The sequence below is a fragment of the Mustela erminea genome, chromosome 4 (genome assembly GCF_009829155.1).
Source record: "Mustela erminea isolate mMusErm1 chromosome 4, mMusErm1.Pri, whole genome shotgun sequence".
NCBI classification, from domain to species: domain Eukaryota; kingdom Metazoa; phylum Chordata; class Mammalia; order Carnivora; family Mustelidae; genus Mustela; species Mustela erminea.
Genome location: NC_045617.1, coordinates 135,466,233 through 135,493,639, shown reverse-complemented (window position 1 = coordinate 135,493,639; position 27,407 = coordinate 135,466,233). Strand labels below are relative to the sequence as shown.

General features: G+C 39.3%; 2 protein-coding genes and 1 long non-coding RNA gene across 4 annotated transcripts in view; 1 reads left to right on the top strand and 2 right to left on the bottom strand.

Moving 5' to 3' along the window:
- TMEM170B (transmembrane protein 170B) overlaps positions 1-1,797 on the bottom strand; it is a 30,446-nt gene extending 28,649 nt beyond the window's left edge. The window contains exon 1 of the mRNA XM_032341105.1: positions 1,105-1,797. Coding sequence (XP_032196996.1) covers positions 1,105-1,423 — 319 coding nt within the window. The 5' untranslated portion in view covers positions 1,424-1,797. The remainder of the gene's footprint in view (positions 1-1,104) is intronic.
- Positions 1,580-8,357, top strand: LOC116589142 (translation initiation factor IF-2-like). Its single transcript, XM_032341106.1, has 2 exons — positions 1,580-2,994; positions 8,346-8,357. Exon 1 carries the CDS (start codon positions 1,598-1,600, stop codon positions 2,159-2,161), a length of 564 nt encoding a protein of 187 aa, XP_032196997.1. The 5' UTR covers positions 1,580-1,597; the 3' UTR covers positions 2,162-2,994; positions 8,346-8,357.
- An 11,012-nt stretch (positions 8,358-19,369) lies between these two features.
- On the bottom strand, positions 19,370-25,032 carry LOC116587851. 2 transcript variants are annotated; one of them, XR_004284676.1, is made up of 3 exons: positions 24,501-25,032; positions 24,137-24,230; positions 19,370-19,683 (listed from the first exon to the last, which is right to left on the bottom strand). It is a non-coding gene; the product is annotated as an uncharacterized LOC116587851 (long non-coding RNA). The 2 variants fall into 2 exon arrangements; XR_004284677.1 differs by having other exon boundaries at positions 19,370-19,586.
- Between the last annotated feature and the right edge of the window lie 2,375 nt (positions 25,033-27,407).

Sequence of the window (27,407 nt, the reverse complement as noted above, 5' to 3'; positions counted from 1 at the left end):
TTATCATGTATATAATACACATGTGTATATAATGTCAGGACAGGTTATATTTGTAAAATACTCCTCACACTTAACAAGTTTGACATAATGTATTTTAAATGTTCCTACCAAATTTAGCTTTATACATTTGCAAGAATTAAATCCTGAGTATGTTTTTAAGTTTTTTCCCTGGGAAGCAGAGACTGAGGAGACACCACATTGCAAGTGAATCTCTTTCCTCTAACCACTAATCTTAAAGAGTATTTTTTAAATTCAGAAATCAGAGTGTAAGAATTTCCACATTAATGCAGAAGTTTCTTCACAAACCAAACCTACAAATTCGATAAAAAAGAATATTACTGCTCACTTTTACCACCAAAATTGAGGTTAATTATTATAATGTAGTTAAGTCCAATTCCCTCTTGACAGCCTTGACGAATGAAGGGAAATGCAAAAAAAAAAAAAAAAAAAATCAAATGTCACAGAAGCGGCAGCTTGTGGCCAGAGAGAGAGAGAGAGAGAGAGAAACAAGAGGGAGAAAATGGTTAAGCTGAAATGCTTGAAATGCACTGGATCTTGGCCCAAGCCCCTGACCCCCTATAACCTACTTCATCAGTCATCTAGGGCAACAACAATTTAACAGGTGAAGCAAACTGATCATGGTGAACAGAGAATTTAAGTCCTGCATCCGGTTTGAGATTTGCCAGAAAGAAGAGGATTTTAGCAGCAAGAAGCGGGGTGTGTGTGCGCGCTTGCGGGGCGGGGGGTGTGGGGGAAACCAGCGCTAACTGTGCCCGAGTCTCAGCACTAACGCGATTCCGCGCGTACTACACAAGGCAGCACCGTCGGCAGCCCTCCCCGCGCCGGGCAGGAGGAGGGGGTCGTGGATTCTCCACCCGCGATCAGGCCCCTCGGAGCGCCCTGGGAGTGGGTCGAGCGTCCGGCCCCGGGGACCCGCGTGGAGTGCCCCCAGTTAACACCTTCCTGGCCGGGACCTGGGACCGCCTGCCAGCCCGCCGGCGCGCACGGGGGTGGGGCGGCAGGAGCGCGGCCCCTCCTCGGGAGCGAGAAGGGAGGCAGGGGGCGGCACCGCATCCCCGTCCCCACCCCGGGCGCATCAATTACCCGTGAGGTTCCTCAGCACCGTCCCGTGGGCCCAGAGGCTCAGGACCTGCTGCACCGACAGGTTGATCATGGAGTGGTCGCCCCCCTCCGCCTTCATCTTCCCCGGGGGGCGCCCGCCGCCCTCTCCTCGGGCGCCGGGTGGCGGCGGCGGCTGCGAGGCTCCGGGGGCGGCGGCGGGTGCAGGGCTCCTCCAGGCCGCCGCCGCCGCCGGGGAAGGCTGCGGGGCGCCGGGCCGGGCGCTGCTGCTGCCGCCGACGGGCCTCCGGGGGGGGCAGCTCAGCGCGTCTCCCAGGCAGCCCCCTCCCCGCCGGGGAGACATTGAGGACGGCGGACGGGGGAGGGGAGGGGGCCGGGCGCTCTCCCCGCGCGGCCCCCGAGCGAGGACTCGGGGCGGAAGAGGCCGCTGCCGCTGCCGCTCCCTCTCAGGGGCAGCCCCGCGCCGCGGGGGCCGGGCACGCGAGGAGGCCGAGGTCACGCAGGGAGGCCCGGGGTGATGGGCAGACGGCAGGTGCAGCCCCCGACGGGGCCCAGCTCATCACCGCCGGAGGACGAGGAGACCCGGGACCCGGAGGAGGCTGCGGCGGCGGCCGCAGCGGCACCTGCCGCCAGCCTGCCCACCCTCCGGCCGCGGACACTCGAGGAACCGCCCCCTCCACCCGCGGCCGCCGGCGGGCCGCTCGTGCGCGCGCGCACAGGTCCCCACCTCCCCCGCCGTCCCCGGAGCCGCTGCGCATGCTCACTCTCCCCCCTCCCCTCGACCCGCCGCCCTCCGACAGCCTGCCGGCCCCCAAAGCCCTCCTCCTCCCCCTCCCCGCGCGCGCGAGCTCGGGTGGCTGACGGCGCCGAGCGTCGGCCCGCAGTGGGGCGGAGGGAAGCGCGGCCTACGTCACTAGCGCCACCGCCCGGCCCCGCCGCTGATTGGGTGCTCCGAGGGAACCACCTCCACCCCCTCCCCGCCCCCAGACCCCGGGCGCGCGCCTGGTGTGAGCTGGAGTCTTGCTCCGGGGCGGAGCTGGGGGCGGAGATGCTGGACTCGAAGCGTGCGGGGCAGCCCTGACCCACCTTGTGGGGAGCCGGGGTGCTCAAGCGCGTGGGATGGGTTCTGTGGCATTACAGCTCTTTGGCCTCAAAATGCTTTTAATAAAGATGTTTGAGTACAAGTTTTGTTTTTTTTTAAGGGTGTAAATATCTCAACGTTTTAGATGTATTAAAATTTGCGTTTTTTTTTTTTTTTTTCAAGTAAGTCAGCTGATCTGGCTAGGTCACAACCTGCAGAATACATTTCTAAGCCGCTAAAAAAGAAATAGACCCGCTGTATCATTCATCCAGTCCTTCCCGCTTCAAGAATTTGGGCCTCCCGTGGCGCTAGCATCCGAAATCACCTATTGGCCCAGGGATCCGGAGGTGTCCTACTCCTGAATGCCGTCCTCTAGTCTCGCTCTCTTTTCGTTGCAATATTCTTTTTATCTAAATTGTCAGAGTCTCTGTTGTTTTTTTTCCCCCTACGACTGAAACTATACTCTCTTCCCTTGGCTTGCTGCTTTTCTCTGTGTCCAACCTGAGCCCGAGGAGCTGTCTGATTTACAACTACAGCAAATTCATTTATTAACTCCTCCTTGAAGGATGAAACCTTTTAACTTGAAAAATTAAAGCTAAATTTTGGCGATAACATAAATATACACTAGGCAGCCCCCTCCTCCTCTCCAGCCTTTTTCAACTGCTCTGCTTTCTGGAAAAGAAAATCGACAAAGAGAAATAAAGAAGTTCATGTGTTAGCTAAATCACCAAGTATATCTGGCCAAAGCACAGAGGGACTGAATCACCTCTAAGTGATCTTGGTGACCACTTTAAAAATAATTTTATATGTATGTAATTGTCTGTTGTGTATATGTATGTATTACCTGTTGGATATTACAACACAGGAAAGGGAAATCTTTGCGTTATTAATAGGAATTGAGCCAAAACTCACAATGTACAGTTTATCTTCTTCCTACCGTTTAGAAGTATTACATCTTAATTAATTTAAGATTATACACTACCAGACTTAAAAGAGGCTTTAATAATTTTCTAATTCATTTTATTTTACAGGTAGAAAACTAATCCTGCAGAATTAAGTGATTGAATAGAGGTGACACTGCTTGAAAGCCCAGTTTCTGAATTCCTCATCTATGAACTCTTTCTTGCAAATGACACTATCTTTCTCACCTCAGTAATTAACTCCATAATTTAAGGTTCTGAATGGGGAAGTGCAGGTTACCTTATGGCAACATTAAGAGACTAGGTATTATTTGGTTAGTGGTATCACTAACCAAACATGAGCACATCCCATGATGAAGGGTTGATAGGAACAGCTGCATTAAACTCTCACATCAAGAACTTTTAGTGAGTTTACATAGAATCAATTGGGGTGCTTCTGGTTACACACTATTTAAACAGGGTAGCATATATTTAAAACATTCAGGAGTTGCGGCAGTGCCTAGCACGTAATATTCAATAAATATTAGCGGAATGAATAATTGAATGAACCTCATAGAAGAGTTGGCATTTTGCTTGTTTTGCATATTTTTTTAAACTAAATCTGAACAACGTCAGGAAATGAGATAGTAAAACACAGCAATGAAGCCTCAATGTGATCTGTACTTCGGTAACCTGACAATTTTTTCCCTCCTTTTCAGTTCACTTTAGTAAGTATTTATTCGGCTCCTACTATCCATAATGTTCTATGTGAGGGCTCGCCTATAGAATTTGAAGATGAATAAGGTCCCTATTCTCTAGACCAATGTATTGCATTTAATTTGTCTTTGCTTTGATAAAGCTAATGATACCCACCATGTAGAACCCTATAGTCTTCAGAGAACTGAACATTTTCCCAATAGCCAGAGTAATGAAACTCCAAACTGAGTTAATGCAAAAAGAAGTCACATGTGTAACTTCTTTCCTTGCAGATTTTTGATACTGAATTAATGTAGCAATCAAGGAATGGCTTAGTCACACTGCAGAAGTTAGGGAATGCCTCAAATGAATCCTTGAGGTGTCTTTCAATCTTATGCCCTTGTGCCCAATCTACAAACAGTTCCTGGTTTATTTTTTGCTTGCGAGTGAAGGGACACCCCTAAGACTTAGGCATCTTATTAATTGTTCAGAGAGGGCCCGGAAGAAAGCTTTCAAAATCAACTGAAATATAAAATGATATGATCCTTTGAGAAAAACATTGACAATTGAGAATTTTTTCCTTCACTTTATTATCTTCCTTTCTTGGTCTACAGTACTACAGCATAATGTCACATTGTATAGACAATCTAATTTCATCTTCTTGCACATCTTAGTGGTTCTAAACCCTGAGTAGTGGAATAGGTTCAATAGGTTGATTATCTGAAAAATATGGTTTGAATACTGCCTGCAACTAGCTTTAAAATGGGAATAATAATATTATCTCTCTCTCCAAATATTTGATGTCCTCTGAGAAATAGTAATAATGAACGCAACCTCCTTCCTTATGTCAGGCCTTGTGTCAAATATTATAGATTTAATTTTCACAAGGATGAGTTAAAATTTCACAACACTTTTAAACTGTTTTGTTTTCAAAATCCATACATAAAGCTGTCCAAATCTTCTTTGCGCACACACACACACACCCAGTGAGATCATTGTTGCTTGTTTTCTGAAGAAAATAAAATTCAGTTGAAAGAAATGACAGAAGTAGGAAGAACAAAGAGTTGTATGTAGATATGCGCACCGAAATTTACATGTTGCACTGTTTCTCAGAATACCTATTAAGTCAAGATACATTTCTATCACAGTAAATCAGAGAAACAAGTTAAAGATTATTTCCTTCTCTAAAAGCTGTAATTCTAAAAACAATGTTGCAAAATGACACTGTGGAAATTCACACCCTAAATATAGCCTAGCTACCACAATTAGAATCATTCCACTTTGCCTACCTTGGGAATTTAAAAAGTTGAAATTTCTGTGACTGGGAAATACAAAGCTGTGTCCTATTGTATCTCCCCAGTATGGCACACTTAGCATGCCAAGCTACCATTATGAAGCTGCCCAGAAAAGGAAGAGTTTCTCCACATTGGCAGTGGGACGTCCATCCATAGTCATCAAGGGTCAAGGCTATGTTTGAGATGGGAGGACAGAGAGATAACTACCAGGGCCTCCAGCTCCATTTTCCATCTCATTTTTGTGCCTTATCTCTGCCTGTGTATTCAAACCACCTTATTTATCATCCCAAGTCTTTTTTTTTTTTTAAAGATTTTATTTATTTATTTGACAGACAGAGATCACAAGTAGGCAGAGAGAGAGAGGAGGAAGCAGGCTCCCCGCTGAGCAGAGAGCCCGATGTGGGTCTCGATCCCAGGACCCTGGGATCATGACCCGAGCGGAAGGCAAGGCTTTAACCCACTGAGCCACACAGGCACCCTGATATCATCCCAAGTCTTAAAAAGAGAGAATACATAATGATATTTGGACTCTAAAATTTCATATATTGAAGGCTAAATGTGAGCATAAAAAGAAAAATATTGCTAAAATCACATGCACACAAAATCCTGCATTGGCAACATATAAGACTTAGTTTTCACCCATAACCAATGTTTACAGATTACCCTGCATCCACCCTGCTCATATTATAGGTGGAAGGCCAAATATAAAACATAAAATAGTCTGTTGACTGAACAGCACCTATAGATTTGTAATACCTAATTCTCAAGGCATTCAGTTCTTAAATTATTTCACTGTTGAGCTAAACATCAGCAAACATTATATGCCAAGAACAAAATGGTGAAAGTCATAATTCACTGTATCTTAATTAATGTTTTTCTGATCTTGAGTGAAGTTACACGTTTTTTCATGTGTATAGGAACATTTGGATTACCTTTTCTAGGGAATTTTACCATTTTTCCTTGGGGTATTTTATCTTTTAAAAATAACATGTAGGACCTTTTAGATATTTAACAACACACCATTTGTGACATGCATTGTATTTATCATTTCCAGAACCTTTGTCCATTGCCTTTTAATTTTAATAAAATTCTTTTGTCATACAGAATTTCTGATATTTACATTGTCAGGTTTTCCTTTTATGGTATCTGAGTCTTCAGCTGTGCTTTAGAAAGTCTTCCTTTTTCTCAGATTTGATTTTTTTTTAAAGATTTTATTATTTATTTATCAGAGAAGAGAGAGGGAGAGAGAGCGAGCACAGGCAGACAGAATGGCAGGCAGAGGCAGAGGGAGAAGCAGGCTCCCTGCCGAGCAAGGAGCCCGATGTGGGACTCGATCCCAGGATGCTGGGATCATGACCTGAGCCAAAGGCAGCTGCTTAACCAACTGAGCCACCCAGGCATCCCTCTCAGATTTGATTTTTAAAGTCTCTTCTACGTTTCCTGAATATTTTATGAGTGTTTTTGTTTACGACTTTGGTCCACTTGTAATTTTTTTAATGTAAGGAGCTTGGCAGAGATCCAATTTTTTTTTAAGATGGCCACTCAGTTGTCCTAAAACATTTATTGAATAATCCATCATTTTGTCACCTAAATGCTTAAAATATCTAACCACCTAAAATACCAGCTACTTCATATACAAAATTCTTTATATACTTGGATCTATTTTCAGGCTTTCATTTCTGTTCTATCTATCTATTCATGTATCAGTATTACACTGTTTTAATTTTAACTGTAAAATATGCTTTAATATCTAAATTCTGTCTTGCTTATTCTTCATTTTCAAATTTTAAAAAATTAATCTTGAATGCATATTATTCCAGAGGAACTTTAAAATCAGCTTCTTAATTCTAAAAATACTACTGGTTATATTTTTAGTGGAATCATGTTAAATTTATAAATAAGTTTAGGGGAAATGGAGAACTTTCCCCTTATTTTAAGAATTTTAATTTTGAAAAGTTATTAAAAATGTCTGTTTAATATCTGTAGATAAGACCATGTGATTCTTCCTTTGGTTCTCCACACACAGTGAATTGTATTAATACATTTCCTAATGCATTCTCTTTGAATTCTTATGATTAATGCTACTGGGTCATGATCTCTCATTCTCTTAATATGATAATTCTGCATCTTAATTTTTTATTAAATTTTTGCCATCGAGGGTGCCTGGATGGCTCAATCAGTAGACCATGTGACTCTGGATTATGGCATGGTTAAGTTGAAGTCCCACACTGGGTGTAGCGATTACTTAAAAATAAAATCTTCTAAAAAAGAGGGGGTGACAGCCCCTATGTAGCTCGGTTGGATAAGCATCCGACTCTTGATTTTGACCCAGCTCATGATCTTAGGGTCATGAGATCTGGGCCCACATCTGGCTCTGTGCTGGGTGTGGAGCTAGGATCTTTCCCTCTCCCTCGGCTCCTCAACTCCCACTCCTGTGTTCTTTCTCTCCCCGTCTCTAAAAAATTAAAAAATAAAACACTTTAAAAATTGAACAAAAGGAATTGTGCCGTTAATATTACAAGTGAGATTGATCTGCAGTTTTCTGTTTAAAAACATGTTTAATTTAGGGGTTTTATCTAATTAATTTTTATTGGCTTTATATAAAATAATTAGAAACTGTTCTTATTTGGGTTTCCTCTCTTCCTTAAAGGTTTGGAGGAATTCAACTGTTAAACTGCTGTTGATGCTTTGGGGAAGAAGTTCTTCATCAGCTTTTTCACTTAATATTTTCCCCCTGGGGCAGTCAATCCATGTGGATATGTTTTTCTCTTTTTGATTCCTTTTTATAATTTTGTCCACCATTTAAAAAAATAATTTTCTTTTTTTTTTAAAGATTTTATTTATTCCTTTGACAGAGAGGGAGACGCAGAGAGAGAGGGAACACAAGTAAGGGGAGTGAGAAAAGGAAAAGCAGCCTTCCACTGAGCAGGGAGCCCAATGCGGGGCTCGATCCCAGGATCCTGGGATCATGACCTGAGCTGAAGGCAGATGCTTAACTGACTAAGCCCCCCCCCCGTACCCCTAAAAAATAATTTTCATTGTTAACCAATGCCTCCTGTAATTCTTTAAACTTTTCCAACACATTGCTTAGTTTGTGAACTTGCATAGTCCCTCATTTTATCTTAATTATATTTGCTGATGATTTTATATTTCTCCCCATTAACTAGGTCTTAAGAGATACTTATCAGTTCTCCATGTGTCTATATATTCATTCACTTTTTTACTTTTATCATGATCAGTTTTCTTCTGCTTTCCTTTGTATCGTTTTGATATTTTCTATTAGTTTTACATTAGCTGTTTGATTCATCTACTTTTGTTCTTGTTTCTGAATAAGTACATAAGTTTGAGTGTTCACTGAGTGGTACTTCTGTCCTAGAGGTTTTGAAGCATACTGTTCCATTAACATTTTCTATTATTACCTTCCAGAAATTCTGCCATTGTAGTTTTGGTTTCTACTTTTAAATTATTTCAAAGAGATATTTTAATTTTTGGCTTTGGGGAGAAGAGGTTTTCTATGGATTAGCCACTCATCATGCAATTACAGTCTGGCCAAAGAGTGTTATCTATACGATTTCTACTTTGGGAGATTTATTAACATTTTCTTTATGGCCCAGTATATGGTTAACTTTGGCAAATGAGAATACATAAAGAAAAAATGTTTATTCTATTTTTAGTAAATTGCCATATCCCTGAAAATCTACCATTTTTACTCTGTTACCAACAATCTTTCAAATCTTATTTATTTTTACCTGCTAGATCTCCATAGGCTGTACGTTAGGTTTCACTAGCCCAAGGTACACACCGCAGAAACTCAGAATTTCATTGGCTTAAACAACACACCTCATTTCTTACTTGTGGAGCATGAGGACTTTAGATCAGTTTTTGTTTTCCTGGTATCCGCTCGCTTGGGCTCAGTCCAGCTCCAGGTCTATTCACATCAGATACTGTCTGAAGGTTCATGCTGTCCTCATGGTCTAGGACTGGAAGTAGGGTCACAGCAAAGGCTCTGGCCTTGCCCGCAAATTTCAAGAGGACTCCAAAAATTCAGCAATTGATATAAATAATGTTCTCGTGCAATAGTTTCAAAAATCAATATTAATACAAAAATCCACGATAATCACAATATCAAAAGTTTTAAATAAAAGCAGAATCTAATCCTGCACTTGCATAATCCTACCTTGCCCACCTCACCCCCAGTCCCAGTGCTGGCAGGAACAAGAGAGGAGCGCCGAACTAAACCGGTGCATTTAAAGTTTACGAACAGATATGATCCATGTCACATAGACTCACGTTCTTTTGGCCAAAGCAGGTTACATGATTAGGACCAAAAGGGAGGGGTGCCTGGGTGGCTCAGTGGGTTCAGGTCATGATCCCAGGGTCCTGGATAGAGCCCCGCATCCGGCTCTCTGCTCAGCAGGGAGCCTGCTTCCTCCTCTCTCTGCCTGCGTCTCTGCCTGCCTCTCTGCCTACTTGTGATCTCTGTCTGTCAAATAAATAAATAAAATCTTAAAAAAAAATAAAAGACCAAAAGGGATGGGAAAAAGAAAGAAAAGAAGGAAGGAAGGGGAAGCATGGGTGCATGGAGGCAACAAATAATTTGAATAAATAATACAGTCCAAAATAGGCTGAGTGAGGTCAGTCTCCTACAAATCATATATGTGTTAGGATGGCGAGTGATGTGGGCGGCAAAGAATGGCACCAAGAATAGAGCAACAAGCCTAGGAGAGCTTACTCATTCTCCAAGGGAAGAGAGGGGCCAGACAGTAAGAGAGATGACAACCCCAGGTTTCTGTTAGGGAATTTAAGGATGTGAGAGGGTTGCAGTTGGTTGTAGCTGTGCCCATGGGGGAGGGTGTGTGGGGAAGAGGTCAATCCTTGGCCTGGCAGAGCAGGAGGTGAACAGGTTTCACAAAGGGCTCTGCCCAGGGCTTGTCCAGGGTTGTGGTCCAGCTTGAGAAGAACGTGTTTGGTAGTTGTGGTCTGTTTTCTGAGAATGTGGAGCACCATGACCTAGAAAAACAAAGAGTTGAGGCCAACTACAGACACCTGTGAGATTTGTCTGTAAGCTTGCCTGGGGAGGGGACTTTGAATAGAACCCTTTCAATATGTCTGTCTATTTCTCTTATTTCTGTAGTTTGGGTTTTATGGATTTTGATTGTATACTTTTCAGTGAGCAGATTTTCTAGTATATTAGAGTTTAGTTATGACTGTTACTTTTGTGAAAACTAATAAAGGGAAACCTCATTAAAAATGGAGTCCAGAGGTTGGGTGACAGGAGCTCTCGGGCCCTACCACCTGTTACCATTGCAAATCTGACAGGAAGAGACAGACCTTATTCATGGATACAACTTTACTGCCCCAGCAGGAGGAAGAAAGTTCTTCCTCTTCTCCTAGCAACAGCCCAGCCAACGAGAGCTGGTTGCACCTCAGCCAGTGAGGGACCACTATGCTTCTAACTCCCAGTTTACTCCAGTGGACTTTTATTTGAATCAGCCTTCCAAGTTCCCCCTCTCCCCTGTAAAGAGCACTCCTCTGCTTTGTTCAGTGGACTTGCCTTTGGTTTTTGTCTTAGTTTGCTTGTCCAGGATTGCAATTCTCTGTTATTCCCAAATAAACCCATTTTTGCCTGGTAAAATAACTGGTTTTATTTTTTAAGGTTAATGCCTTGCTATTTAAAATGTCTTCATTTGGGGTACCTGGGTGGCTCAGTTGGTTAAGTGTCTGCCTTCAGCTCAGGTCATGATCCCAGGGTCTTGGGATTGAGCTCCACCTTGGGCTCTCTGCTCAGCAGGGAGTCTGCTTCTCCCTTCCTCTCTTTTTGTGGCTCTGCCTGCTTGTGCTCTCCTCTGTCAAATAAATAAAATCTTAAATAATAATAATAATAATAAAAATGTCTTCATTTGTATTATAGAGGCTTTCAATGTTTAATTTAATCTCGTCTAATGTTAAGATCATGACTTTAAAGGAAATATTCTTGTTTGTATTTGCTAAGCATAATTTTGTCCATTCTTTTTCAACCTTTCCGAATAACTTTATTCTAGCGGTTCTGTTGTGGAGATTGACTTTGTGATGCACCATTAGACTATTTTACAGAAAATTTGAAACCATTTCCATTAGCTGATATAATAGGTATGTGGTATTAGTTGTATTATAGTTATATTATTCTGTTTGTGTTGTTTTTTTTAAAGAAGTATTTAATTACTGTGGTTTGTATGTCCTTTATGCATTTCTTATCATTTAAAAGAGTAGATTCTGTTTTTATTTCTCATTATAATCTCTATCACCATCACTAATAGACATATCATCCTCTGTTTAGAATGTGACTCCTGGCCCACTCTAAGCAATCCTAAAATTACTTACCTCCACTTCCTCACATGTGTTTTTCCTCCTCTTCCCTATCAGATTATAATAGATTATATATTTTTTTCTACTCTTTACTTCTACTGCTAAACTACATCGGTCTAATCCTAGTTTGACTGTTACTCCAGATATGAAAACTCAACATTAGGCAAATTACTTAACCTGTCTAATCTCTAATTTATATATATATATATATATATATGTGTGTGTGTGTGTGTGTGTGTGTGTGTGTGTGTGTGTATTTCTATTATTCATTTGTATATTATGTGTTCTATTTTAACATTTCCTAGAGCTAATGTGAGGGTCAGACAAGTACTCAGAATGGAATCTGGGAGCTATAAACATTTAATTAAAGCTAGCTTTTATTATTGTTTTATTTAAATATTATTATATTTTTATAAAACTATACTTGTCAACTTTCTGAACAATAGAAATGTCAACTTTCTGAACAATAGTTCTTCTAAAGAATATACAAAAAGGACTTGCAAGGAATAGTCTTGATGGGAAAGCATTTACCTCTGTTTCTCCTCATCTCCTCTTTTTTTTTAAGATTTCATTTGTTTATTTGAGAAAGACTGCACACAATCTGGTGGAGGGGCAGAGGGAGAGGGGAAAGCAGACTCCTTGCTAAGCAGGGAGCCTGACATGGGGTTCGATCCTAGGACTTGGGGATCATGACCTGAGCTGAAGGCAGACCCTTAAGTGACTGACCCACCTGGGTGCCTCAAACCCTTTTTTAGACATAAAATATCCCCATGGTTGAAAACTCTCACCAGGCAAATGTGCTCAGTGAAAATCTTCTTCTACCCCTGGTCCCCAACCACTTGGTAGTCCTCAGGTATCCACTGGTATTAACTTTTCTGCTGATTCGTTCTAAAGCTTAGCCACTTTAAATATCATTTCAATCCCAGCTAGGAAAGATTAGGAAATCCAAATGTTTAAACCTTCCCTTTACCCACTTCCCTCTCAACTTCTATAAGCTACACAGTGTTACTTCATCCTTGACACTAAGAAGACTATGGAAAATACAATAAATTCCTTAAAATCTTTTGTTGTTGCTTTTGTTTCACGCTTAAATGAAAATTTGATTAAGCAAAAAATTATTAAGTCACAGTCTAGTTCAAGTTAAGATAGAATAAATGCTTCACTTGGCGTCCTCTGTGGAGTGCAGCTATTATACTTAGACAGAAGACAGGAAGAACTTTGAAAAGTAAAGAGTAGCAGATGGCTTGGAGAAGAAGATGAGAAAGGCCACCAGACAGACCTTTAGTTTCCCATGTTTTGTTCCTCTGGTGTTCCCTGGCCCAGGCTCAGGACAACACAGAACCTAGACAGGGATGTAGGTACTCACAGAGAGAGCCCCAAGAGAAGTTTTCTTGTGGCTTGAAGAACAGGATAAGGGTCCCCTAACTGCCTCACCTGATTGGATGAGACCCACTCACATTAAAGAAGGCAGCCTATTTTACTTCGTCTACAAATTCAAACCTTAATCTCATCTAGAAGCACCCTCAACAGAATACCGAGGACAACATTTAACCAAACATTCGGACACCTCATAGCCCAGTCAAGTTGACACGTAAAATGAATCATCACAAGGGTAACCTAAGAAATTCAAGAGATTTGAAGACATTTGGGTTGGGGTACCTGGGTGGCTCAGTGGTTAAGCTTCTGCCTTTGGCTCAGGTCATGATCCCAGGGTCCTGGGGTGGAGTCACACATTGGGGAGAGGGGTCCCTGTTCAGCTGGGAGTCTGCTCCTCCCTCTGCCCCTCCCCCACCCTTTCCCCTGCTTGTGCTTCCTCCTCTTGTTTCTAAAATAAATAAATAAACTTGAAGACATCTAGGTTATACAATATATTCAACAGAAGGGATAGCCCTTATGTTATTGAAAGAAACTCTGAAATGAAAGGTGGAACTCTTACAAACAGCTTAAAAGCTATCACTTGACTTTTCTATCTTCCACATGCTGAACCATGACCCTCAAATGCTCTTTTAAGGTTTGGGTGTTATTCTACTTTTCCAATGAGTAAAGTGTAGCTCTGAGCCTCCAGTTACCTGCCAAAGTCACCAAGCATAGTACCATTTAACTTCAGACCCCCCAAACCTGTTACTCCCCCAAACTACCCCCTTCTTTTAGTAAGATTTCTGAGACTTGAAATTTATAGAAACTATAGAAGGAGACCTTCTTGTATGATATTTGTGGCAGAGATGTTAGCTGGTCACCAAATTCTCTTCTTCCCTTCCTCCTGGGCACACAGCGGGATATGTTCTCCAGCCCTCCTTGGAGTTAAAGACTAGCCAGGGAATGTGCCCTGATGTGCTGTGTGCCTTTTTCAGGCTGGTATGTAAAAACCTCTCATAACTGTTCCTTTACAGTCTCTCACTTTTCTGAACCACTGGGATGGTGATACCCAAGGAGACTTGAAAGTCAGAACTTGAAAAACGTCAAAGCAATCATCAGCTCAGGTTCTTAGGAGGGTGCATGGAACAGGGCATAGAGCACCCCTACTGACCTAGATAGAGCTAATTGGAACCCTCTCAGCACTGAGCTATTGTATTTTGGAGCTTTTGTTTCAGCAGTTTAGCTAACCTAATTAATGTTCCAATACTTTTCTGATAGGAATGCATTCTGTTGTACCTGATGGCTCACTAATTCTATTTCCTGGAATCTACTGATGAATTCAGTGTAATAATCCAATCTAGGTGATACAAATTTTCTATCAGACTCAAATAATTTGAGCAGATCTTGTTTATCACAAAATCTTTCTACCCAAGCAATACTTCTTTAGCTAGCTAGTGAAAGCATCTCCTGGATAACTCAGCCAGACCAGCTTCCTTCCCCCATTCCAACAGCTTAATTTTTCATATCACATGCACAATGAACATTACCCCACCACTCCAGCCCATGTTAAATTTCTGTCCAATCATAGATTGAAGTCAACTAGAAATACATTGTCACCTATATAACCAATCATATGTTGATTGTATAACCAATCATAGATTTAAATCAACTAGAAATATATTGTAACATTAAAGTAAAACCCTGAACATAAATTTTTCAGTAGCCATTTTTTATGCCATCTTAGATAATATAACGTTTTCAAGCTCATATAGTAAACATCTGGGGTAACTGGGAATATAATGAAAACACTGGGCCCATTGTTAGAGTACAACCTTGAACCCAGGTTAATAATTTCCATCATTTTTCCTTCCTTATCCTAATCATATATGGTTTTTAAAAAGAAGTTGTTATTCCTACCCTTGAAGACCTCAGTATTGATTTAAGGGAGAACAGAACATACATTAGAAACAATAAAGAAACGGGTAAAAAACAACTTGAGACCGAACATACACTAACATTATACATGAAAAATACATGTGTGACATGTATTATACATGTATATAACACACAATTAGATGATTTATGTATATATGTACATTATTAGATATGCATTGTATGTAATATATATATTTAAAATATATATGTATTACATATTATATGAATAATATACATTATATACTTTCCTATATTATATTATATAGTGTGTACTCAGTAAATATGTTACATATATATATATATACACACACACACACAAAATCACGTGACTCAATTCCAAATTTAAGGAAAGGTTGTATCAACTAGAGCACTCAGCTACCTTTCTTAATTTATCATTCCCAAAGACCAAAGGAATAGAAGACAATGTCTTAAGATCAAATTAACAGATACTGATTGAGCAAGACACTGAGTTTGGGCAATGGCTGAAGTGGCATCTCTCAGAATTAGGCCAATGGTGCTGTGTAACCAACAAGTTGCACAACAAAATGCAACTTCCTCTCTGCAACCAGGGAGCATTTCTTGCTTCTCAGAGTCTGGCTTCCAAGGGAACCTCCCCTTTAATTCAACCTTCTCGTATTTTGCCCTGGATTTCTAAACAAAGTGCAGTTTAGTGTTTTACTGTGAAATATGACACATAAAACACAGAAGGATGAATAAACATATTAATTTACTCCAGGGTGAGGATCAGCAATGAAAAATTTGTGGTCCATGTATCCTAAGGGGCCCGTTTTAAAACATCACATTTTAAACAGAGTGACTATTTTGTAATATTTTTTTTTAGGGAGGGGAATCTGGAAACTCTGGGGAAGTTACTTGCAGTGGGCACAAATTAAAGACCATTTTTCCTTTCATTTGTCCTTCTTCCTTTCTGAAAGTCTGAACATGATGTGAATAGATTATTAAGCATTTTGAAATCACTATTTATTCCTTACTAGTCTTTGTGAGCCTTGGAAAACAAGGCCATTTCCTTCTTATGCATACTGAGGCCTAAGAGATGAGAAAGAAAAAAATGCATGTATTTAAATTGGTCACTTACTTTGAAATTGCCGACTTGACCTCAATTGGAAATGCATCCTTGAAAATGTCATCATTGCTTCAGTAAGAGTAAGCAGTCAGGGCTAACTATTTAAGTATCTGGAAACAGATTGTTCTATAATATATGCTTTTAAAAAGTTCTGTTAAAAAGTTTTCCTGGTTTGAAGTCAAGCATTTCTGCCAACAAAGTTGCTTTTCTATTTGAAATCTGAGTCTTTTCCTTGGACATGTGGACATTTTAGGCTACCTTCAATAAATAGTTAGTACACTTTTTTAAAATGCCCTCAATGCTACTAATGTTTATCACTTGAGGGTGGATTTGTCATTTGGAAATAGTCAGAAGTTGCTTGGTATAATATGAGTTGAATAATCAGCCTGGGAAAATATTTCTTTTGATCAAAAATGAGGTGTAACCTTTTTCATGTGTCTGTTGGCCATCTCTATGTCTTCTTTGGAGAAATGTCTGTTCATGTCTTCTGCCCATTTCTCGATTGTCTTATTTTTCCTTGGCTGTTGATTTTGAGAAGTTCTTTATAGATTTTGGAGACTAGCCCTCACTCAGCCTCAGGGAAATATAAATCACAACCACCATGAGATACCACCTCATACCAGTCAGAATGGCTGCAATTAACAAGTCAGAAAATGACAGATGCTGGAGAGGACATGGAGAAAGTGGAACCTTCTTACACTGTTGGTGGAAATGCAAGCTAGTGTAGCAACTCTCAAAAACGGTATGGAGGTTCCTCAAAAAGTTAAAAATAGGGACGCCTGGGTGGCTCAGTTGGTTGGACAACTGCCTTCGGCTCAGGTCATGATCTCGGAGTCCCGGGATCGAGTCCCGCATCGGGCTCCCAGCTCCACGGAGAGTCTGCTTCTCTCTCTGCCCTTCTCCTCACTCATGCTCTCTCTCCCTGTCTCTCTCTCAAATAAATAAATAAAATCTTAAAAAAAAAAAAAGTTAAAAATAGAGCTACTCTAGGACCCAGCAATTGCACTACTAAGTATTTATCTGGAGGATACAAATATAGTTATTCAAAGGGGCACATGACCCCAAAGTTTATAGCAGCAATGTCCACAATAGCCAAACTATGGAAAATGCCCAGATGTCCACTGGCAGATGAATGGATAAAGAAGATGTGGTGTATATAGTATACAATGGAATATTACTCAGCCATCAGAAAAAACTTTGCCACTTGCAATGATTTGGTAGAACTGGAGGGTATTATGTTAAGTGAAATAAGTCAGTTGGAAAAGACAATTATCATATGACTTCACTCATATGTGGAATTTAAGAAACAAAACAGATGATCATAGGGGAAATGAGGGAAAAATAAAATAAGACAAAATCAGAGAGGGAGACAAACTATAAGAGACTCTTAACTATAGGAAATAAACTGAGGGTTGCTGGAGGGGAGTTGGGTGGGGGGATGGGTAACTGGGTGATGGGCATTAAGGAGGCATGGGATGTACTGAGCACTGCGTGTTATATAAGACTGGTGCATCACTGAACTCTACCTCTGACATTAATAATACACTACATGTTAATTAATTGAATTGAGATTTTAAAAATGAGGTGTAACATAAGTGGTGAAACAGTTGTTTCCATAGTTCATAAATTGGTTTGAAAAAGAATTAAAAAGTTTTCAAAGTAATGGCAACATCATTAGAATAAGACTCTAACCTTCCAGAGTGTCTTTTCTGAAGGATAATATAATTAGTAAATCTCTAAAGCATGTAGCTTATAAGACATTAATGAAAGAAATTGAAGACACACATAAATGGGAAGATATTCCATGCTTATGGATTAAAGATTATTGTTGAACTATCCATACTACCCAAAGCAATCCAAAGATACAAGGCAATCCCTATCAAAATTTCAATGGCATTTTTCACAGGAATAGAACAAACCACCCTAAAATGTGCATGGAACCACAAAGGACTCTGAAGAGCTGAAACAATCTTAAGAAAGAACTGAGCTCGAGAAAAAACAAAGCGTCACTCTCCCTGATTTCAAACTATATTGCAAAGCTGTAATAATCCTACAGTATGGTATTGGCATACAGACCGACACATAGATCAGTGGAACAGAATACAGAGCCCAGAAATAAATCCACCCATCTGTGGTCGATTAATATATGACAAAAAAGCCAAGAGCATACAATGCGGAAAGGATAATCTCTTTAATAAATGGTGCTGGGAGAACTGGACAGCCTCATGCAAAGGAATGAAACTGAACCACTACATCTGCAATGACACTGCCCAGCCCACGTCCTCATTGCTTCATGGAAGAACCACTCCAGCAATGTCCTAGTTAGCTTGCCAGACTCCCGTCTCCAGCCTTCCGATGCATCTTTCATGACCTTTGCCAACTAATCTTCCCAACCCCAATTTTTATCCTGTTCTCTCTCTGCTCAGAAATTCCTAATTCTCCTTTGATTAAAGTCCTCTGTCTTTTCTTTATCCACCATGTTCACCCAGTATCGCTTCTAGTGGCTTCCAACATGCACTTACGCTCTGGTAAGATTAACTGTTTCTCTGCAAAACTGAGGGTACACATGTCTCCACACTTTGAATTATGTTGTCCTTGTGGCAATTTATCCTTTCAAATCCTGTCTCCTCATTCTAGCCCCAAATCGAATCCCACGTCTCTCAGAAGTTCTCTCTGACCATTTTAGCTTCAGTTCATTTTAGGTAAGCCCCAGCAAAGGAAGGATGGGAAAATGATCAGAGATACAGATTGTAACTCTCTCTGCGTGGCCTCTGTAACTTAGCTTCTGCATTAAATTTTTCCATTTCTCTCTTTCCTGTCTCAAAACTAAAAATTAGCATATGTAGTGTATCCCATCTCTTCCCGTCTACTTTTTTTTGAGATTTTTTTTAAAAAATTTATTCATTTGAGAGAGAGAGAGACAAGGAAAGCACAAGCAGGGGGAGATGGAGAGGGGGATCAGACTCCCCGCTGAGCAGAGAGCCCGATGTAGGGCTCGATCCCAGGACCCAGAGATCATGACCTGAGCCGAAGGCAGACCCTTAACCATCTGAGCCACCCAGGAGCCCCTCCTCCAATCTACTTTACAAGACAAAGGATGACAAAGTCTACATCTCATGGAGAGTGGGGGTTCTATAACACATAACACCTGGCACAAGGCTATTTATTGATAAATAATTTTTGCTTGATTAATGTCTTTAGTAAAGTTTCACAATAGTTGGAGAGCTCAGAGAAACCAAGTTTCGAAAACCTAATGTGTTCTACAAAAGTTTTCTAGGCTGAAAGTTTTTCACCCAAGGTAGACAGAGTCTGCAGCATGAATTACAAAGATAATTTTCTAAATCATGTGAGGAAAAATCACCAGAACATTTTAGAGTTGTGCGAATTCTCTACTCTCCTTGACTTTCTACACTAGCCAGTAAAAATTATACTGGTAAGATGAGCCCAGGCTGTAAGAGGACCTCTTGGAAGCCAGTCTTCATGTGAGAGGTCTAATATCCTGAGTCTACAGCGTTGTGAGGAAGCAACAAAAAGAAAAAGAAAAAAAAAAATATATATATATATAGGAAATACTGGAAACATTTTTATTTAACAAGGTGAGTGAATGTCATTTTTATTTTCTTTGCCTTAGTCAACTCAAAATATTGACATGTAAATCTATGCTTCACCCAAGGCAAAATTTCTGAAAACAGAACTTACTGACATTCAGAACCCAAAAAACAAAGGTGCTTCATTGTCAAAGTGTTCGAATTATTGACGACGTCGGAAATACTTACCAGTTGTACTTCCTAGGCAAATGAAACTTGATTTCCTTTCTAGGAACAACACAAAGGGATTTAAATTAAAAGCTCATCTGAAGGAGCTGCGGAATGTTGAATGCTGTGCATTTTCTGACCACCTCCTCTGTCACCTCTGGAAAAGAAGAGCAGAGGTGATCTGGTGACTATACTCAGCATCTTAGTGAGAGAGCAGAGGGCACAGAAGTAATGTGGAAGTGGGGGGCAGGGCATGTAAGTAGTGAGTAGCAGGGGTCATATTAGTGGGTGGGGAGGCATCTAAGTGGTCAGAGGGGTGTATACATAATGAGTGAGCGCAGGGTATATAAGTAGTGAGTGGGGAGGGGAGGCATATAAGTGGGGGGCGTGTAAGTAGTGAGTAGCAGGGGGCATATACGTATGGAGTGAGTGGGGAGCACTACAGTGAGTAGTGAGTGAGCATCAGGCCATATAAAGCTAACCTGGACCCTTAGATTGAGGAAATAGGGAATAGCCCTCTCCCATATACTAATCATGAATAGGGTTTACAGGAAAAAACCTCCCATAAGCCATATTTATTTTTGCATTATTGGATCTGTTTAAGAGAAACTCAGTTTGACCAAAAAACAGAGAAGTTGGGAATTGGGTGTTGCGATGATGAGGGGTTTCACAGAACCCAAAGGCAGGAATGCAACTGGCCTTCTGGAAGGAAGTGAAACCAGCAACTGACAGCTGACAGAATCCAGGAAGTGCTCCTGGTCTGTATCTGCTTCTCCTTTGTCCATTTCCTCCTGCTTCCTTCTCTCTAAAGCCTGCTTTGTCTGGTCCTTCATTCCACAAAGCGGGTTCTATTGCAGACCACATGAAGAGGCAAACTCTACCCTGGGCTTCATTTTGAAATTCCTGGGTGAGAGCATAATTGGCCCATTTTGTTTAGGTTGCCAGAATTTTACAATCAACTGTGGTCTTGGAACAGATTACCTACTGTAACTTTGTTACAGAGACTGCTTCCGTGGTTCTTCTTGTAACAGGATATAAAATTCGATTTTTGAAATGCTCAGTTTGTGACATCCCCTAAATGTCGTCAGGGACAAGAGAAGAACTAGACATCCAAAATGAAGTTTAAATTTAAAATAAAATTTACTATAAAACGGGTTCCATGATCACTTCTCTGGGCAGTGCTTGTTTAGCAACAAAGTTACATTGTAGAGAGGGGATTATGAAATGGGCCATTTCCATGGAAAAAGAGTCATTATGGGTTTGGCATGTAGTCCAGAAATAGATGTCTATTGGAAGAGTAGTTGGGATGCAACGTGCAGTTCAAATTTATGTCTTTAGAAAATGCAATCATAAATGTCATGAAATATGTTGAAATGGAACTTAGTACTATTACATTCCAGGCAAACAAAAATAACAAACTTTTAAAGGGTCTTGAAAAGGAGAAAATCACAAGCAAAACAATATTAGGTTAAAAATGCATTATATAAATTTTATGACATCATATATAGAAGATTAGAAAGACCACCTCAAAATGTCTGGTAGCTTTTTTTAAAAAATTTTTTTTTTACTTTATACTTTAGCGTTGGAGCTTTCATTAATGAAAAACTATTGCTTTTGGGGCGCATGGGTGGCTCAGTGGGTTAAGCCTCTGCCTTTGGCTCTGGTCATGATCTCAGGGTCCTGGGATCGAGCCCTGCATCGGGCTCTCTGCTCAGCAGTGAGCCTGCTTCCCCCTCTCTCTGTCTACTTGTGATCTCTGTCTGCCCAAGAAATAAATAAAATTAAAAAAAAAAAAGAAAAACTATTGCTTTCATAACTTAAGAAGATTATTTTTATAAAAAGATAAAGAATACTCCTATAGTGGGAATATCACCACGATGGTGGAAACAGTGTTTGGACTAGCTGATACCACATTACCAAGGTATAAATAGAAAAGGGTCACACATCAGATTAGTGTATTAGACAAGAACAACATTAAAGAACATGCAGGTTCCCTCTGAACAAATATTTGTCAGTTCAATATCAAGTTATTCCAGTATTTTTCATTGAACATATTTTCCTTATCCCCAGTGTATTTCTTTGGTGTCTTTGTTGAAAATTAATTGATTGTATGAGCGTGAGTTTGTTTTTTGTTTCTCTATTCTGTTCCATTTGACATTTGCCCATCTTTATGCCAGTATCACACTGTCTTGATTGATGTAACTTTAGTAAATTTTAAATTCAGGAAGTATAAATTCTTCCACCTTTCTCTTCTTTTTCAAACTTACTTGAGTTTTCTAATCCATAAACACAGTATATATGTCCATTTATTTGGGTTTTCCTTAACTTTCCTCAGCAATATTTTGTCATTTTTAGTGGCAAGGTCTTACATGTTTTTGTTTAACTTATTTCTAAGGATTTTGTTTTTCTAATAGTTATTACAAATGGAATTTTAAATTTTTACTAGCAGCAAATCAATGAAATAGGAAAGAACAAATTATTTCAGAATATTGACCATGTATCCTGCAACATTTTAAAATTTGCTTATTATTTCTGTAGTTGCTTATAGGTTCCTTATAATTTCCTACACAAACACACATTTTCTCTTTATTTCATTTCTTGCCCTGTTCCATCGACTGGAGCCTCTGTTACAATATTAAGAGGGGAAATCTTTGTCCTGGGTCCAGTTCAATAGGGAAAACAGTGTCTCACCATTGAGCATTATATTAACTATGAGATTTACATAAATATCCTCTATCAGGGGGAAGAAATTGCCTCCTATTTCCAGTTTACTTAGAGTTTTCTTTTTTTAATTATTAGCAATGAGTTTTTTTTAATTTATCGAGTGCCTTTTATGCACCTATTGAGAAGGTTCTATGTTTTTTTTTTTCCTTTTTTCTATCAATATATTGGGTGATATTGACTGACTTTTGAGTGTGATACCAAGTTTGCATTCTTGGGATAAACTACTTTGTTGGGTATATCATTCTTTTAATATATCACTGGATTTAACTTGCCAATATTTTGTTAAAGAGTTGGATAAATGTTTGTTTTGTTAAGATAATAAAGTATTTTTTAAAATAACTTTTAAGAAAATATAGAAAGAAAACTCAAGAAAGCAAAAGTCACATTTTATTTAGATTAATATACATTGGACAAATTCTCTTTTTCTCACCAAAAATAACAATAATGACTCTATTATTTTTATAAAAACAACAACATTTCTATTTTCCCCAGGTAATTTTTATAAATCAAGACAAGAAAGAGGATATGGTTACAGAAAGGAAACAAATATGTAGTCAATATCCTTGACCTTTGATTTTGTCTTGACCTTGATATAAAAGTGTTGGCATACACCTCTTAAAAAGTTTATGACTCATTACCTTATAAATTCAATAAATGAATATAAATGAAAATCAGATACGAAACAACAGTGAATTGCTTTCTATTCAAACTTCAGTTTTCTCTTTATATTCATTTAATGGGATCTACACTAAAACCTACACTGAAATAAATCTCTGTTGGGTGATTTGGAGCTTCTACTTGTTGCTAATGCCCTTAGCTGCACATTAGAGATTTATAATAACATATAAAAACACCTACCAGTCAATGGCCAGTCCTGAGCTTTATTATAATATTTTATAAAATATATTCCTTTTCCCCATGTCTCTTCAATATTTACTTCTTCCAAGAACTAGAGATAATACCTGATAATTATATCCACCACAATAATAATGTTATGTTCAAAATGACTTAACTGAAATATTCCCAGAGTACCACAACAGAAATCACACAGAAATGAAACACTCTTTCAATGCTGTCTTCTAAGAAGAGAGTTCTTTAAAGAATGAAAGTTCAGACAGTGGTCATTTAATGGGTGGTTTATCAATGTTTACTGCATTCAGTGAAAGGCCCATAGGCAAATATTTGGTGACATACATACCTATAACAGATATTTCTTTTCTTTTTTTTTTTTAAGATTTTATCCATTTATTTGAGACAGATTACAAGTAGGCAGAGAGGCAGGCAGAGAGAGGAGGAAGCAGGCTCCCCATGGGGCAGCGAGCCCAATGTGGGGCTTGATCCCAGGACCCTGGGATCATGACCTGAGCCGAAGGCAGAAGCTTTAAACCACTGAGCCAACCAGGCGCCCCCAGATATTTTGCAGATAAAGTTATCTGCAAAACTTCTCTTAGGTATTTCTATTTGTTTTTTTAAATATTTGTAGGAAGCTCTGGTTTAAATGTGTAGCTTGATATGTGCCTACCATTAAATGAAGATCATATTTTTATTTCAAGATTTTCGTTACGCAAAGTTATTTGACCTCTGTTAGGTTGAAGTATTTTTTCAGATATGCTTAAGATGTTTTCAGCTAATCTCATAGCTCTCATTCTCAAACTTCATCAAGGAAGAATATACACTACTTTTTTCTAAAGGTTTTTTTTTTTTAAAAAAAGATATTTTTATGAACAATGATGATGATTAAAACAACATCTATTAATGCACTATAAAGAACAAAGTTTCAACCAGCTATGAAGTTATTCAATCTAACATTTATAGCATTGTTTATATCATCCAAACGTAAAACAAGTATTTGCCGGAGTACCCCCCAAATTTCAAAAGCGTCATACCTGCCTATCTGTTGAGAATGGTGAACTTCCTTCAGTTCATTTGCCTTTTTTCCTTTATCGTCCTGGAGGAGGACAGAAATCCCATCACTGAGCTCTAAAGCAGTCGTGATAGATTAAAAAAAAAAAAGAAGAAGAAGAACATCTTTAATTGCTCCCAAAGCCACAGATATTCCCACCACAGACACTACCTTTGACTATTTAGGTATTTAAGGGGAAGGAAGACTAAAGAGCGTGGATATGCTGGGGTTATTTCTCTAAGGATCAAGTTACCATGATCTGCACTGGGGGAGAGAGTCCACCAGACGGAATCTAAGCCAACCCACACCAGCGCTCCATGTTAGTTCCCCACTTCTCAGTTACCAACCATAGCGTGAAATTTCGCAGTCAAAATGTCTACATCAGCTCCCGAAGGTAGAACACCCGTGTTCCTCTCTGTGGTGTTGAGATTCATGCATGAACTTTACCAGTACTGGTTGAATACTCCTTCCTGCTATGTCTACCATGTCCGTGACAGTGCAAAAGACGTGTTTCGTCTTTCCTTGTGGGGCTCTTGCCGATCTCCAGCACCTGCTTCTACTGCCTTTTCCAAGGGATCAACTGTTGTCTGCTACTGTCTCAAAGTGCTTTCCCAGAGCTGCTTCTCCGGGATAGCCTGCCCTCCAGCAGCGCTAGCCGTCATCAGAAGAGATCTTGGAGATTTTGTCAGCTTCCTGTTAATCCACACATGTGTTTTATAAGAATCCAAACTCCAAATGCAGATTTTCAATAATCTTTGTTTTCATTTTCTGCCAGATTTAGGGATAAAAGGTCTTCCTGCTCCTTGCCTTCTTCCCCTGCTTCGGAGCTCTGAGTTTCACTGTCGTCTCCTTTTTTGATGTGTTTGCTCCTGTTCAGAAGTTTCCTTTTTTAAATTTTTCTTTTTTTTTCCTGCTTCTGTTCTGAATCCATCGTTATTTATTGAGATGGTTATAATAGTTCCAGGACTTCCCCTTCATTTTGCAACTGTGTCTCCCCAAACTCTGTCCTCTGGCTCACCTAGCCAGTAAGCCTGTGGATTTCTATTAGAATTTACCACATGGCAAGCTGTAGCCAGGGCCTAACCTCTTGTTTTTAAATACAAGAAAATCCCTGTGCCATTTACTTCTTTCAAGTGTAGATGTCCTTCCAGTTTCTTTTAGTTCTTCTGGAATGCCTTTAGAATATTGTATGTTATATTTCAAATAGAGTTGATAGTTGTTATTTGAGAGCAGGTTGACTTGATAGAAGCAATTTCTCCATTACTGGAAGCCTATTTGCATTAACTTTTCATTCATAAAGAAATCACAGTTGATTAATGTTTCCCCAGTACTTATATGTAGCAGTTGCCTGGTATTTGTGGTAAGTATATTTTCCCCTACTCTGCCACTGTAAAATATTTTATTTATTCATTGACTGATTGATTGATTTCCTACAGATGAAGTGAGGATCTCCCATGTTCTAGATAGTGGACATATAAAAATGAATGAAGATATAGTCTCTACCCTTACAGACCTTAGAATCTAGTGCTACAGAGTCCATCACAGTAGTTACTAGAACATATGTAGAACAATTCCATTGTCTAAAAACTTCTAGCGAACTGTGTTTGGGCAATGGGGAAAAAAATATCTACTTATCGCTAAAATATAAAATCATAAAATATAAGAATAGAGTTATATACAAAGTATGAAAGTTGACTAGAGGTGATGCTACTTAATTGATATTACAAAGATCCAAAAAGGAAGGGATTTTTCAAGTTGAATTTTTAGTGAGCAGAAAAATTTGACCAGTCATTTGATCTGGTCAAAAATTTGATCAGTTAGGGGTTATAAATAGTATATCAATAAGCTATGAAGATTTGAAAGTGATAAGGGAACTACAAGAAAACTGCTGACTGATACAGGGACCATGGATAGAATGCAATTAACATGGAAATAATGAGTTTGGTTAAGGCTCTATTGAATTTGAGATGCCTCTAGGACATTCAAGGAAGTTGGATGCATAGTTATTGAGTTTACAGAAAGGCAATTTGAGTTGGAAACACAGATTTGACACAGAATATGTTTGAGATGGTTGTTAAATTTGTTATCGTGCTTCGTTGCTAAGGGAAAGGAACTAGCACAATGAGATTATTAATATTCATCAGAAATTGTGATGTTTTTTCCATATATTTGGGATAAAGAACAATTACCAATGTATTTGTCATTGGAGACATCTGGATTTGAAACGTCGCTCTACCATTTTATGAAGTGTATGACCTTGAGCAAATTACCTAATTTCTCTAAACTCTGGTTTTCTCAACTTCCAAAAGGGTAATACTAACCTTGATGGGGTTTTGTGAGGATTAAATGAAAAATGGACAGGAGTGCCTAGTGCATGATAAGCTCCCCCAAAATGTAATCTACTAGCATCAGCATTGTGATCATCATCTTTAGCCTTCATAGTAACCTTATAATGTGGCTTTATTGTCACATATCTGAAAGTATTATGACTTAAATAAGATTTCAAGTTGATAAATGGATGATTCATAACCAGAATCCAACTGTTCTGACATCTTCCAGGTTTCCCATCACAAAACTATTCTGCCATAATTTCTTATGGGAATTAGAAATATGTACTTAGATAATTATATTCAAAAGTAGATATTTTGTCTGTTTGGTTTTGTTTTTGTTTTTTTAAGAAAAAGAGCAGCTCCAGACATGATTCTGAAGCAACTGCATAATCAAATTTCAACTCGTGTAGCCTCTCCCTTTGCCAAGACAGTGGTATTATAGTAATATCTGTCTGTCAACAAATTTGATTACCCACTGCTTTTAGACAACTGAAAATGATAAATCTTAGGTGTCAGAATATCAACCAGGAACTACAAAAATGTTCTTCTCCATTAAGTTTTGGACAGGTAACCTGTATTTACCTTTAAATATCTTGCTAAAACTGAAGGTCTTAATAATATAAATAGAGTGGCAGTGATTTCATACCACCCACCAATTTCAAAGACTAGATGAACGCTTAAAAGAATATTATGGTTTTGTAAAGAGTTATAAGAACCTAACGAATTATTAGCATTCCAACTGTTGCCTTTTTCCTCCCGCTCTTATGTCTTGACAATTCTTATCATAACCTCCTTAGCTGGTGATTTAATAGAAATAGTAAGCAGACCTTAACTTTAAAATTATACAACCCTCTTACTGAAAGCTGCAGGCTCTTTGTTGCAATGACATTTTACATATTTACTTATATGCTAGACATTGTTTGA